The sequence below is a fragment of the Nanorana parkeri genome, unplaced genomic scaffold (assembly GCF_000935625.1).
Source record: "Nanorana parkeri isolate BGI_ZX_2015 unplaced genomic scaffold, ASM93562v1 scaffold475, whole genome shotgun sequence".
Lineage (NCBI taxonomy): Eukaryota > Metazoa > Chordata > Amphibia > Anura > Dicroglossidae > Nanorana > Nanorana parkeri.
In genome coordinates this window covers 529363-544598 of record NW_017306743.1, presented here as the reverse complement: position 1 = coordinate 544598, position 15236 = coordinate 529363, and the positions used below count along the sequence as shown (strand labels likewise).

The window sequence follows — 15236 nt, the reverse complement described above, 5'->3', positions numbered from 1 at the left end:
CCCCCCCCCCCCCAAAAAAAGCATTGGCTACCTGGCTTTTAGAAACTGATGCAAGGTTTAACATTGTCAAATCCCCCAAATCTGGACCATTCCATTGTAGCCGACAACCTTCAATCTCTTCTGTTCCATGAAATGATGCAGTTAGGTCAATTCTGATACAGTTAGGTCAACGCTTCTGACAGAGGGTTGACATGGCGGGGATGCGATCAAATCAACACATGGCCGCAGAAGACCTGATACTGACCCTGGTGTAAAGCAAGTATAGGTGGCCTGAATTACTCGTCTATTGCCAAGTGAAATATTTTTTAATGTATTTATCTCAGGGCTGGACAAATCCATGGTGCCATGTAACCAATTCTTACAAATGACAGCCGGTGCCCAACTTGGTTCTCTTTAGTTGTCAATGGAGCTGACCCCTAAAACAATCCTGCTGACCCCTGAATTGTCTAGACGGGCTCAAGAGTTCCCTATTTGTCCACCCTGATTTAGCTATGCGAGTGGAGTTCCCCTTTAATTGTGTGCAGGAGTATACCTTGCATGGTCTGTATTGGATATACACCAGCGGGATAATTCTGGTTTTGTGTCGGAGGTCCATTCAATGATGAGAAAATGGAATAATTGGAGGGTATGCCTGTAGTTGTAGCCGTGTGACTATGCAGACCCCTGTTCTAGATAGTAGTGGTTTTGATGGTGACTGTACAGTCAGTTTTTAACATTTATGGTCCTGTTTAGAATTCACAAACCGTTACCCCATAGAAAGTCTCCTGATATTCTGTACTCAATCCAGCCCCATTCAAAAGACCTTATTGTAGATTAAAGGAGGTTTCTTTTTAGCTTGCAAAAGGCTCAAATTCTTAATTGGTCTCCCCTTGGGGGAGATTTCTCCACTTCCTGTACCAGAGACAGCTTTTGAAGGGGTGCAGACACAGCAGTAAAAACTGTTGTTGTGTCTACATGTGTTTTTTTATACTGGTGTATACTAGCATAGTGGTGGGGTGAGGGGGGATGCACAGGGATTTACATTGCACGGGTTCAGCCATCAGTGTACATGAGCCCTTTAAAATGCTGGTAAGACTGGTGTAATTCCGCATTTGTAGACGCCGGCAGCTCACAGTGCTCTCCTCCCCCGCACCGCTCGGCCTCCTGTGACAGTTTCTCTCCTCCCCGCTGGATGCATGACAGAGCAGCGCCCCGCGGAGAGGAGAGAAACCAAGGATGCACTGCAATTTCGACCAAAAGTGCTATTTTCAGCGGCCAAAATTTTCGGCACATCCCTTATTGCACAGTACTGCACAATGCACCTACTGAGTGTTAACAGTGGGGGAGGGAGATGCATTGCCATTTATTTGAATGGCACCCCAAAAGCACCTCCCGTCTGCAATGTGCTTGACCGTGTTGCGGCTGGGAGGTGCATTTGGGGTGCCATTGGAATAAATAGCAATGCACCTACCGCAGGTTAATCACATGGCCTTGGTATGAATGTAATGCTGATTTACACACCTGGCACAATGTGTGAATTGGCTTTATTTATTTTTCTGGTGTTTTGGCTTTAAGAGAATTGTTTAAAAGTGCAAAGTTATATTCTAAAATAGTTCTAAGGTTGCTACCTGCAATGCTGCAATTTATCACGATTTGTAGAACAAAATCGCATGATTGAAGTTGTCTACTGAAGACAATGTGTGACTTGTACAATGAACTCTGACCAATCGCTTAAGCAGTGATATACACAAATCACAGCACTTTAAGTTGGAGTGCTATGTAATCACTGTTACGTGCTTCTAGCTTTCAGGCTCCTTCCTTATTGTCAGATATCAGTATTTGTTATTAAATTCATCTCTGACAGACCCATCTTCAATATATTGGGAAGAGGGTAGAATCGGAGAGAGAGATTGTCCAAAACTTTTTTGCCTCAATTAAGGAAAGGGAAAATCCCCTGTCAGGCTTTGTGCCATCTGTGCTCACATGAGGCAGATTTTCTTTACTTCCTGTCCCGAAAGTGCAATAGGAAGTATCTACTAAGTGACAATCCAATGGAATTGCCCCGTTAGATGATTAACTATACCCATCACCATCATCTTCTGTTTCAGGGATCACTAGGGCAAACAGAGGGTGAATCTCCCCTGCAGGGATGCAGCAATAAAAATCCGATAGGAGTCCAATCACTTTACTTCTCTATACGGAGGGGAGGGGGTGGTCACTTTCCAGCAAGGGGTTGTCACTATGATGAATTTGGCATCCTGTGTAATTAGAATGTACAACTCCAGCAACAGATTGAGACTGTTCATCCTGAATGTGTTTTTTAAGATGGGTTTACATTCTTGACTGTAATGAAATCTTATATCTGCTTCCTTCCAGCTACAAACCAGTGGTTCATTCCAGCAGTCAGAGGGGACATTCCTCCTGGTTGTGCCGCTTATGGATTTGTCTGTGATGGGACTCGGCTACTTGTCTTTGGAGGAATGGTGGAATATGGCAAATACAGCAATGATCTATACGAGCTCCAGGTATGTCAACTTATGTTTTGTGTTTTTTTGCATATCATTTCTGTTGATGAGGTTGCAACATTAAATCCACCAATGGCTTTGTATCCATATCCAGGCTAGCAGATGGGAATGGAAGAGGTTGAAAGCCAAAGCACCGAAAAATGGTCCGCCTCCTTGTCCCCGACTAGGACATAGCTTTTCATTGGTCGGAAGCAAATGCTACCTTTTTGGCGGGTTGGCTAATGACAGTGAGGACCCAAAGAACAATATTCCAAGGTAAATGACAGCATTTGTTCTCCTCTAGTTCCAGGAACTATAGTCTTTTTCTCAATGTACATAAATATATTTATTATGCTTCCTTTTATTAAGGTACCTTAATGACCTTTACATCTTGGAGTTGCGTCCTGGTTCCGGAGTTGTAGCTTGGGACATACCTATAACATACGGTATATTGCCTCCACCTCGGGAGTCCCACACTGCTGTCGTTTACACAGAAAAAGATACAAAGAAGTCTCGCTTGGTGATATATGGCGGTATGAGTGGATGCCGACTTGGGGATCTCTGGATTTTAGATATAGGTAAGAGGCTAGAAGTTTTTCTATTAAATTGATTCACTTGAGTCAATATTCATATTAAAAGGGAACTTACAATGTCGGTACAACGGTCATGTGTGTTGTCCAGAATTTTCCATGTGTGAGGTCTGCATTAAAAAAAAAGGGGTTATAGCCCTTCCCTACCCTCAGGTTACTCTTTTGCTGTCTGTGTCCTTGAGAGAGTTCACTTCCTGTCCTGAAGACGCAACAGGAAGTGGGAGGAAATCTTTCCAAGATAGGAATTCTGCTCAGAGGAATTTCCCTTACCTGCTCTGGTGACGACTTAAAATTCTTGGATTCCCTCTCACTTTTTGTGTAGGGAATATTGGTCAAATGGAGGGGTGAATCTTCCCCACAACTGACCAGCAGTAAAAGCTTGACAAACGGTTTATCCCTACCCTACCCAAAACATAAAGGTGCAGTCCATCTTTTGGCCCATGTTTCACATTACATCCACATTTATGGTGGAACATGGTTACATACGCCATCCCCTACACTCCCATCTCTCTATATGAGCTAATTTTTACATCTGGCTACTTTTTAAAGTATTATAAAGTGTAACTTCAGCTGCAATACTTTCTCAGTTAACGCTGGAGGACAGCAAGTGTGGGTTGTTTTACCCAGCGGACATATAGATTTCAATTTTAACCAAGGTTCTAACTCCATTGTGGTGCCTGTCACCGCCAACCCACCCTCACTTAATCTCGAATGAAGTTTTTATTTTAAAAATCCATTTTGTTAGGAGTGCAATATACTTGCATTAGTGGAATGGACCAAGCAAAGCATGCAACCAGTGATGTCAAGACTCCAGATATGCACACTTGGTCTAGGTCACTGACACATTAGTGATATCAGGATGACTACCCCAGGATCTGCATTTTAATGGAAAAAAATTACTGAAATGAACATTTGGTCTACTATTGCTAACCACATTTTGAATATGATGGCTGCCTCTGCTTTCAATGCTTTAATGTGATTTTTGGCAGAAGCATTCAAGTGAATTTGGACCAAAAAACATTGTGCCTTGTCTGCATGGTTCATGTCAGGGACTGTGTATTGACACCATTAAGGCTGTGACGCACTGCACGCGAGGTAGCGTCATGTAATTTTCTCTCCAGCACGTCCGCTTGCGAGAGCTCGCATAGCTGAGCAGGCCGAGATGAAAAATTTCATCTTCAGCCAATCGGCTTGCGTGTATAAACCCGCAACGCCTGGCTGGTTGTTACGCACGAGCCGATTGGCTGAAGGGGCAGTCAATCATCTGCTTGCACTGAGCTCACACACTGCACGCAAAGCTCCGTGCCGGACAGCTTTGCTTCGCTCTGCACGGCTTTGCATGCAGTGTGTCACAGGCTTTAGACCACCAGGCAACCCTTTTCAAATAGAAGTCAGCAATGTCTGTGGACATTTCATTCTGCTTTCCAAAAGAAACTCTAAACAGACTCTTGGTGCCTGTAGCTCACGTCAATGATTTAATTTCTGGTAGATATTAGACTTATCTTAAGACATTTCCATATTCTTTGTTTTAGACTCGCTGACTTGGAGTAAGCCGAGTCTTAATGGTGTTGCACCTCTTCCTCGAAGTCTTCACTCAGCCACAACCATAAGCAACAAGTAAGCCTTTGTGTTTCTTTCATCCTTCATCACGGATCTCCTTCATAAAATTGTTTAATGTCTTTTTAATTCTATTTTTTTTTTTATTAATTTCAGAATGTATGTCTTTGGAGGCTGGGTGCCTTTGGTTATGGACGATGTTAAAGTAGCCACCCACGAGAAGGAATGGAAATGTACAAACACCCTGGCTTGTCTTAACCTTGGTAAGTCGTGTGCTGCTCTAAGATTAGGCACCGTGGCCCTATTTATACCAAATGTGTGCAGTGACTCATCTACTTTTGATTGCAGACACCATGTTATGGGAACATATTGTCATGGATACCCTGGAAGATAACATTCCACGGGCTCGTGCTGGCCACTGTGCTGTGGCAATCAATACACGTCTGTACATATGGAGTGGCCGTGATGGCTATCGTAAAGCCTGGAACAACCAAGTGTGCTGCAAGGACCTGTGGTACCTGGAAACAGGTGGGTGTTGTGGACTCTGGTGTTGAATGCTGTCAAATGGACTTCTGTGCCCTGTCATTGGCTGGGTTTATTAGATTTTCTGGAGGATTATGGGTCTTTAGACAAGCTAGAAAGAGCATATCTCCTTGGAGAATAAGATGCCACCATTTTACCTTTCATAAAGAGCATACGAGTGAAGAAAAGTATGAAACTTTGAGTTGGACATCGCTGACTATTTATGCCAAGGAGGTGCTGAAGCAGGACAGATTCACTGAGGGCCCAGTCACACCATAAAGAGTGCATTCCAGAGCTTTCGGCCTCTGGAATGCAACCTGGCCGGCTCACTTTGTTTTGGGGCGGGAGGAGATGTGATGGTGCATTGCAGCCACGCCTGCAGTGCGATCGCCGGCACCAGAATGCATGGCACATTCGTGCCAGCGTTCTGGTCCAGGGCGATCTACATAAAATGCTGCATGCACTACTTTTTGCAGATCGCACTGGACAAACGCATGCACGAATGTGCCACGCGTTCAGTTCATGCCACGCGTTGACTTCAGTACGTCTCCTCCCGCCCCAAAAGGAGGCTGAACGCTCTGGAACGCGCTCTTTATGGTGTGATTGGGCCCTAAATTTATTGGCATTGTCAAATGTCTTGCCCAATTTTCTTTTGCCATCCCAAAATGGAGCCTGTAAAGAACCTACATTTTTGGGATGCAGGGCACCTCAGATTATAAAATGGCTACTAGTATTTGTAGCATATCCGCAGTTTTTTTTTTACTCTACTTTTTGTAGTTTTGGTGTTTGTAGCATTAGATACTGAATATTATATACAGCCCTTTGAAATCAATGGCCACAGCGAGGCCCCTTAAGCCTGGTAACTTGACAACCGCTGACTTAGAGGAAATCAGATTCCCTCCTGTAAATAGTTTTTCTTCAGTTTCAAATTCTTCTGCAGTCAAAATGAAATATGTGGCTGGTTGGTGAATTTGCAATGTATAATTCTCTCCATAAAGGGAAACCATTGGCCAAGCCTGTCTTTGCAGCCTCCGGCATGAGTAATAAGATTGTGCTCTTTTCAAGACTTCTTTTTTTTTTTTCCTGGGTTGCAAGCTTTAACTTGTTACTTTTGCCTCTTTCACAGAAAAACCTCCTGCACCTGCACGTGTTCAACTAGTCCGAGCAAATACCAATTCTCTGGAGGTGAGCTGGGGAACAGTGTCCACTGCAGACAGTTATTTGTTGCAGCTTCAGAAGTATGATATACCGGCTGCTGCTGCAGCCATGTCGCCAGCCAATCCAGTTCCGTCTGTGCCAGTGAATCCGCCCAAGAGCCCGGCTCCTGCAGCAGCGGCTCCTGCAGTCCAACCTATTGCCCACACAGGCATCACCCTAATTCCGCAGGCGGCTTCTTTACCTCCAACAACAGCTACTATACAGGTCTTGCCTACGATCCCTGGGAGTCCAATTGCAGTTTCCGCTCCACGTCCTCAGCGTAGGTCTTCTGCTGGTTTTATATTTTTTATTTTGTTATCTTCACCCTTGTTCAGGTTCTGACAATGTGCCAATTTCTTTTAGCTGTCCTGAAAGTTCAAGCACCTCAGTCCACAGTAGGCTCGCCGCTTGTTACCGTTCGGCCTGCTACACAAATTGGAAAAGCTCCATTAACAGTTACCTCTCTCCCTCCTGGTGTGCGCATGGTAATGCCTACCCAAAGCACTCAAGGCACTGTAAGTGTTTCATTGTGGCATAAAGTAGTTATCATCAAGCAGTGTTGCTGTATTTTCTGTAGTACAACTGTTCTCAACACAAATGTATAGATTCCCTCCTAATCTGATTGCTGTGTGTTAAAGTTTTTTTTCTAAGTAGGTGTATTAAATTGGTATTTGCCTTGCAGGCTATTGGCAGCAGTCAACCAATGAGTGGCATGGCTGCCCTTGCTGCAGCTGCTGCTGCTACACAGAAGATCCCTCCTTCCTCCACAGTACTGAGTATGCCCCCTGGAACCACTATGGTGAAATCTGTTGCAATGTCATCCGCTGCTACCACTCTTCCTACATCAATGAAAGTGGCAACTTCTCCAATAATGGTAAGGAGCTAGACTTTTAGTTTTTGCTTGTGATGTTACAGAACGTAAAATGTAGGGATGCACAGAAACCGTTTTTTCGGTATCTAGTATGAGTACCGATATTTACATTGTGATACTCGCCAATAACGAGTACCAGTACTTCCAGTAGCATGGAGCCGGCTCCCCTGGGAGGCAGGTCATTACCTGCTGCCCAACTTCCTGATTGGCTGGGAAGCCGGCTCCATGCTGTTTGGCAGCCACGATGATGATTGGTCAGAATGTTGGCTTCCCAGCCAGTCAGTATGGGGGCGGGTCATTCCCCCGGCCCGGCTTCCTGATTGGGCTGGGAAGCTGGCTCCGTGTTCCCTTGCGGCACTGCCGGTCAGAGGAAATATCAGATACCAGAACTTCCGGTAGTATCGGAGCATTTGTAATCTTACTCGGTATCGGTGCATCCCTGATAAAATGTCCTGGTTTATTTGGAATCCTGCACCTAGGGTTTGTGTATATGGTCTTTTGAACAGATAAGGTGCTTACAGAATTAATAAATCCAGACTTGGCTTCATATATTTTCTGTTCACAGGTCAGTAACCCGGCCACACGCATGCTGAAAACTGCTGCAGCGCAAGTGGGAACTTCAGTGTCGTCTGCTGGCAACACACCTAATCGTCCTATTATCACTGTGCATAAATCTGGAACTGTGACAGTCGCCCAACAAGCCCAGGTTGTAACAACAGTAGTTGGAGGTGTCACAAAGACCATCACCTTGGTGAAAAGCCCAATTTCGGTCCCTGGTGGCAGCACTTTGGTAGGTTGGGTCTCTGGCTTTTAGCGTTCTCGGCAATTCATCGCTGTTGGCCGTTGCTTGTTCATATAATGTTTGCTTTTCTCTTTCAGCTTTCAAATATTGGTAAAATGATGTCTGTCGTCCAGACCAAGCCAGTGCAAACATCTGCAATAACAGGACAGGCTTCATCGGGGCCCCTTACACAGATTCTACAGGTGATTGGTGGGAATCCATTTATTTAGGGAAAAGGATTGATTCCAATGGCAGAGATGTGTAGGCTTCTGTTACTGAACTTGCTGAAAATACAATTTGCTTTGTCCAGGCATGGTGCCAATGCTAGAGTCTGACCTGGGGACAAATGTATGTGCATTTAGAAGGTTAAAATTAATTTATTGGTTATTGACACACTATTGGGCATTGCCAGGCACCTAGCATTTTCTAATGGTGGCACGAAATTGCAGTGAATTGTTGCCTTCAGTACCGTTTTAATGTTTCCCTTTCATGCTTTGTTAATATAAGACTTTGTGTGTTCATTGTAAGCCTGCATGGTTTGGATTTAGACCTCATTGTAATCTGTTTCCTTCATCCATGTGCAGACCAAGGGACCTCTTCCTGCCGGAACAATATTAAAGTTGGTGACCTCGGCAGATGGTAAACCCACAACTATAATCACCACCTCGCAGGCTGGAGGCACGGGAACCAAGCCTACAATTCTGGGCATCAGCAGTGTATCTCCAAATACCACCAAGCCAGGGACTACCACCATTATCAAAACGATCCCTATGTCAGCCATCATCACTCAGGCAGGGGCCACAGGTATGCTATCACGTTTCCTTGTAATTCTAGCTCAGCAGGACACACTTCACTTTACATTAATTTCTTAGTTGGCAAGGAACAAAGTGATTGACTGTCCATGATAGAAGTAGCAAATGGGTTCAATTTCATGGCTGCTGAAAAGGTCACTTGGCTTCATTTCCTTTAGTCCTTGTGCGGTATTTATCCTTGGGGTGGGGGGATATCATCAGTTCATAAAGATGTCATGAAGGATTTTTTTCTGCAGGGCATCTTTATTATTATACAGGATTTATATTGCGCCAACAGTTTGTGCAGCGCTTTACAATAGTAGCTCTGGATAGGTAGAGCCTGCTGTCAATCCTGCAGCTGGGTGGATCCAGACAGCATTGTCGGGATCCGTTCCCTTAAAGGCTGTAGCTCGCGGTATACTGAGCTTTGGGTGACGGGAGGACGCTAGTTTGTGTCCTCCCCGTTACCTTAGGAGAACTATGGGGAAAAGCACTGGCCCCCATAGTTCTCCTTTTAAGCGATTGCCTAAAAGCAGAGTGGGAGATAGATGAACAGGTTGGGGTAAAGAGTTCCGAAGAATGGGGAGAGTTATTGGAAGCCAGTGCAGGGATCGACAGAGGGGGGGTTGCAGACACTGAGCGGTTGGTTAGATGAATGAGTCTAGCAGCTGCATTCATGATAGACTGAAAGAGGGAGGAGCCTGTGTAGAGGTCGACCAATGAGGAGGGTGTTGCAATAGTCAAGAGAGAACAAAGGAGTGAATGAGTCACTTTGTGGTTTCATTGGTGAGGAAGGGGCGTATTTTTGAGATGTTACGAAGGTGAAGGCGGCAAGATTTGGATAGGGATTGGATGTGGGGAAGAAAGGTGAGGTCCGAGTCAATGATGACACCTAGCACCCTGGCATGGGGGGGTGGATAGTTATCAATCACAAGGGAAAAGTTGGGGGAAGGTGCACGGGCGGGAGGAAATATCACGCTCACTTTTTGAAAGGTTGGGTCTTAAGAAGTGTTGTGACATCCAGACGGATATGTCAGTGGATTAGTGACAAGGACACGGGGGGTGTGGAGTAGAAAGATTTGAGTGTCATTGGCATAGAGATGGGTATTGGAAGACATGTGAGGTGATTAACTGACCAAGAGAAGAGGTGTAGCTGGAGAAGAGAAGGGGTCTGAGGACAGAGCCTTGGGGGACTCCTACAGAAGGAGGAAGAGGAGGGGAGGATGTAGGTTTGTAGGTGACACTAAGACCCCGTTCACATTGAGCGATTTATCGCGCGGTAATTCCCGCGCTATCGCGCTCCAATGCACTCCAATGGGGCAAAGGGTCCTGCTGTCGCGGGTTGTGTGTCGCTACAGCAGGACCCTTTTTGGAGCGGATTTAGCCGCGATTCAAGCTTGCTCAATGCAAGCTTGAACGCGACATCGCGCGGCAAATCTCACGATGTCGCGCAATATGCAAATCGCGTGACAAACGCGCAATTTGCATATCACGCAGTGGGAACGGGGCCTTAAGGAGCGCTTAGATAGGTAAGAGGAGAACCATGAGAGAGCAGAGTCTTGTAGGCCAAGCTAGTGGAGTTTGTAGAGGAGGATCAGGTGGTCAACAGTCTCAAAAGCAGCAGAAAGGAGTAGTGGCCATTGAGTTTTAGGAGGGCTGTTTCAGTGGAGTGTACGGGGCAAAAGCTGGACTGTAGGGTCCAGACATTTTATCGGAGGTGGCGGCTATAGATGAGACGTTCTAGTAGTTTGGTGGTGGATGGGAGTAAGGAGATCTGAGATTGAGGTTGGTAGGGTGCAGTGAGAGCTTTATTCAGTTGCATTAGAAATGTATAATTGTATATTATATATTGATGTTCTTCTATGCTTCTTATAGCGGGTGTTACAAGTACCGCAGGGATGAAGTCACCAATTACGATCTTCACAACTAAAATGGTAACTTCAGGCACAGGAACACCAGCCAAAATAATAACTGCAGTTCCCAAGCTTACAGGCCATGGACAGCAGGGTTTAACCCAGGTATGTAGGTGCATTACTCAACAAGTGTCTTAACTGTTAAGATTGACTTTTTTATTTTATCTATTTTTATTTTAATCTTGCCCTCTGATAGGTGCTGTTAAAGGGTGCTCCTGGCCAGCCTGGTACATTTCTCAGAACTGTTCCCATGGGCGGTATGAGACTCGTCACTCCAGTGTCAGTTTCTGCGGTTAAACCAACAGTAACGACTCTTGTGGTGAAAGGAACCACAGGTAAGTGCTTTATACGAAATGCATATCACACAATATAAGGGCAGTAGGGTGTAGATTCCTCACAACAGTTTTCAATAACACTGCAAATTGTTGGACTGTCTGTGATTTGCTTGAGTTATTGCAGGGTTCTAATGTAATTTTTTTTATGTTGTCACCATTTTAGAAGCTTGTTGCCTTCTGGGTTTGCTTTAGATTAGAACGGAGCCTTTGGTGTCACAATGCTAGTACCACCAAATATCTACTTTTAAGCTACTGTCTTCATAGGCAGTGCATTGTTGGTCAGCGGACCCACAGACTTGTGAGTAGCAGCAGTAGAAGCACAGCCAGTGCTGCATAGGATTAAGCGGAGCCTGCATATGTGTGGAGCAAGTGTCTATATAAAATTTGTATCTATTTTGCAAAATATTTATAGACGCAAGGCGTCTTTTAATGAAAACATTACATGTATTTGTAAGTTGATTTACATCTAGCAAATCTATCTGATGCATGTTGATCTTGGCTTGCACTCAAAGATAGTGGCTTGGAAGTGTATTTGAAAGCTGTTTGTCGATATTGGAATACACTATGACTGGTCCTAACAGAAATCCCTAAAATTTAATTTTGTGTAAATGTGTGTTGGTTACCAAGTATTTTTTTTTTTCCTCTCCTTTTGTACTTAGGAATGACCACTCTTGGCACAGTCACTGGAACAGTTTCCACAAGTCTGGCAGGAGCTGGTGTACACAACACAGCTTCACTTGCAACTCCAATTAATACCTTGGGTACCATCGCCACCCTCTCCAGTCAGGTGATCAATCCTGGTGCCATTACCATGTCTGCCGCACAAACCTCACTTACTGCGGCTTCAGGACTGAGCACTCCCACAATTACTATGCAGGTAAATGTTGCATTTGATTTGTCAAACTATAGTTTACACCTACTCCAGACAAGCAGCTAAGCACATTACATATATGTTTACCACCTTATTTGATTTTGTAATTCTGTTCAGCCACTCTTCCTCTACCAGACAGCATAACCAGGTCCTGGACTGCCTCTGCAGGTAATCACCAGAGTTTGGTCCAGGACATGCCCAACATTGATGGGACAGTGAAGTTACCACAGCTACCCAGTACTGCCTGCTTTACTATTGACCATCAGATGTGACTTATGGCCATCTTGCTGTTTCCTTTAAAGGTGAACTGATATGAGTGATTTCCACTCATCCTCATGGTTAGAGCCGACCCGTGATAAAGAAACTGTCACACGTCGGCTCTATCGATCAGGAAGTGTGCGAACACATAGCGTCGCTTGCAGATCCAGCTGTCACTCACGCAGCTGGGTGGATCTCCACAGTATTGTCAGGATCCGTCCTGGCTGCGGCATTCTCAGTATATGGTGGCCAATAGCCCCCCATATACTGAGCTTTGGGTCAGGAGGAGGTTAGTATATGTCCTCCCGTGACCCTAAAGAGAACTATGGGGGGAAAACGCTTTCCCCATAGTTCTCTTTTTAAGTATCTGGAAAAATGACAAATTTCAATGGCCTGTAGTAAGCTTCATCAGCCTACAGGGGTCACTCATTATTTTTATATAATGCATTGTACTATTAGGTTTTTTTTGTTTTTTGCCATGTACTTTGCTTCTAATTGAGATTATTGGTTTTGTCTTTTTTTTTCTTAGCCAATATCACAGCCTACCCAAGTGACATTAATCACAACTCCCAGTGGTGTGGAAGCTCAGCCAGTCCATGACCTTCCTGTCTCCATTTTGGCTTCACCAACTACAGATCAGCCTACAGCAACTGTTACTATAGCAGATTCTGGCCAAGGAGATCAGCCTCCCGGCACAGTTACCCTTGTATGTTCCAATCCTCCTTGTGAGACTCATGAGACAGGAACCACAAATACTGCCACCACCACCCTTGTGAATCTTGTTCAGCAGCCTGGAGGAACACTTCAGTTTGTGTGTGAAGGCCAGGAACCTGGAACCTATGTAACCACAGCCTTGGGTCAGGCAAACGGTAGTGTGGTCAGAGTTTGTTCCAATCCTCCCTGTGAGACTCACGAAACTGGAACCACACAAACACCAACCACAGCAATGGCGAATATCAGCAGCGAGCAGCTTGGCACAGTAGTGAGAATATGTTCAAACCCTCCGTGTGAGACCCATGAAACTGGAACTACACAGACATCAACCACCGCGATGTCAAATATTGGTAGTGAGCAAGCTGGAAATGGAGTATGTTCTAATCCGCCATGTGAGACGCACGATACTGGCACAACGCCAACATGCACCACAGCCAGAGGAAACTTGGCCAATGAGCAAAATGAGAACTTGCAAAGGCCACAAAATCCACCATGTGAAACTTTACAGACTGTATCTACGTGTACAGTTATGTCTGTGCCTGCCAGCTTTACCAGTGGGCAGTCTGAAAAGGTACGGGTGTGCAGCAATCCACCTTGCGAAATGCACGAAACTTCCACCACCAACACACCAACTGTGGCAACATCTAATCTGGCAACAGAACAGCAGGGCAATGTTACGCCGGTGCCCTCTACTCCTGTATCCGAAACACCTGAAACTAGCAATACCCACACGCCAACCACTGCAAGACTGAACAATGCGCCATGTGAGACCCATCAAACCATTTCTACAAAAACGACCATGTCTGTACACACAGAGTATAGCTCTGGCTCCACCAACCTTTTAGAGGTAGAAAATAGTTCTGGATCTAGCAAAGGTGACCCATCCATTGCTGGATCAGCACAGAAAGTAAGCTCTAAATCTCCATCTGAAACAATGATCACTGGCACTACTCAAACTGCAACCACAGCCAGGTCCAATATCAACTCCGGTACATCTGAGAATAACCATAGATCTGAAGGTGACTCTTGTGAGACCCATCAAGCAAGCTCCACCCGAACCACCATGACTGTTGCAGAAGGCACTCAGGCTGTAAATCCATTGAGTTCTGACCCACCCTGTGAGACTCATGAAACGGGTACAACCAACACCGCAACCACAGCAAGTTCAAGTATTGGAGAGCAGCAAGGGGAAAGTTCCCAGCAGGCCTCCGGTGAAGCGTTGCAGACAGCTACAACATCCACCACAGTGGTATCGACACCGAGCCCTTTAGAACAGCGTGTGTGTTCCAACCCACCGTGTGAAACCCACGATACAACTACTACCAATACAGCAACCACATCTACATCCAACCTTGGGGGTAATCAAGCTCCTGCACAACAAGTCTGTTCAAACCCACCTTGTGAAACCCACGATACAACTACTACCAATACAGCAACCACATCTACATCCAACCTTGGGGGTAATCAAGCTCCTGCACAACAAGTCTGTTCAAACCCACCTTGTGAAACGCATGAAACTGGAACTACCCAAACATCAACCACCGTCACAGCCAACATGGGGGATAATCAAGGTGAGGATTGCTTACACATGGTATTTTGTTTTCTACCCATTGGTTTGCCTTGTATCTCGGTTTTGGGTAGATGACATTGATCGGGTCTTAAGGCAGGGAGAACTAGCTAATGGAAACTTTCAGGCACAAAAGTCTAAAGGTGCCGATTATCGTACAATAATAGCGGGAGATCCCGCGATTGTACGATCATCGGCAGGTGTATGGGCAGCGTGCGACCTCTGCTACTGTAAGGTCGCACGACTTGCGTCTTCCTAGCACGCTGGAAAACCTGCCGAAAATCTTAAGATTTTCGGCAGGTTGCTGGCGTGGTCGGAAGACAAATTCCGCACGGGCCGGTGTGCGCAAGTGCACACTGCCCGCTCAGCGCTGCTATCATTGGAAGCCCTCCCTTCAGCGTGGCGGGCTTGTGATGATAGCCTGTCCAAGATGGGCAGATCGTACATTTTTAAAATTTACCTTACAACCCTTGCAAGACGATGATTAAGGTGCATGGCCAGCTTAAGTTTTCAGAGGGCTTACCATTTATTTATAATCCCTCTTCTTTTTTTTCCATTGATGCCTTCTTTTTAAGATACACGATTTTACTTAACCTCTTCGTGACTGACGACGTACAGTGTACGTCGCCAGCATCGGGGCTGTTTAAACAGACTCCCGGCGACTTTTGCCGCCGGGACTCTGTTTAAACTTGTAGAGCTGACTGTCGGCTTTACAACAGAAGCGATCCTGGCGACTTACCTGTCGCCAGATCGCTTCTGCGTCCCGAAGAAGGGGCCACCCCCCCC

The 15236-nt window shown here is 45.5% G+C and overlaps 1 protein-coding gene across 1 annotated transcript in view; it reads left to right on the top strand.

The window, feature by feature from the left end:
- HCFC1 (host cell factor C1) overlaps nucleotides 1–15236 on the top strand; it is a 39936-nt gene that overhangs the window by 10201 nt on the left and 14499 nt on the right. Inside the window, exons 2-18 of the mRNA XM_018560717.1 lie at nucleotides 2356–2504; nucleotides 2599–2759; nucleotides 2853–3061; nucleotides 4606–4690; nucleotides 4787–4893; nucleotides 4979–5158; nucleotides 6279–6644; nucleotides 6713–6864; nucleotides 7032–7223; nucleotides 7786–8010; nucleotides 8100–8204; nucleotides 8586–8805; nucleotides 10668–10810; nucleotides 10902–11040; nucleotides 11700–11917; nucleotides 12699–14100; nucleotides 14137–14454. Of these exons, the coding sequence (XP_018416219.1) occupies nucleotides 2356–2504; nucleotides 2599–2759; nucleotides 2853–3061; nucleotides 4606–4690; nucleotides 4787–4893; nucleotides 4979–5158; nucleotides 6279–6644; nucleotides 6713–6864; nucleotides 7032–7223; nucleotides 7786–8010; nucleotides 8100–8204; nucleotides 8586–8805; nucleotides 10668–10810; nucleotides 10902–11040; nucleotides 11700–11917; nucleotides 12699–14100; nucleotides 14137–14454 (4371 nt within the window). The remainder of the gene's footprint in view (nucleotides 1–2355; nucleotides 2505–2598; nucleotides 2760–2852; nucleotides 3062–4605; nucleotides 4691–4786; nucleotides 4894–4978; nucleotides 5159–6278; nucleotides 6645–6712; nucleotides 6865–7031; nucleotides 7224–7785; nucleotides 8011–8099; nucleotides 8205–8585; nucleotides 8806–10667; nucleotides 10811–10901; nucleotides 11041–11699; nucleotides 11918–12698; nucleotides 14101–14136; nucleotides 14455–15236) is intronic.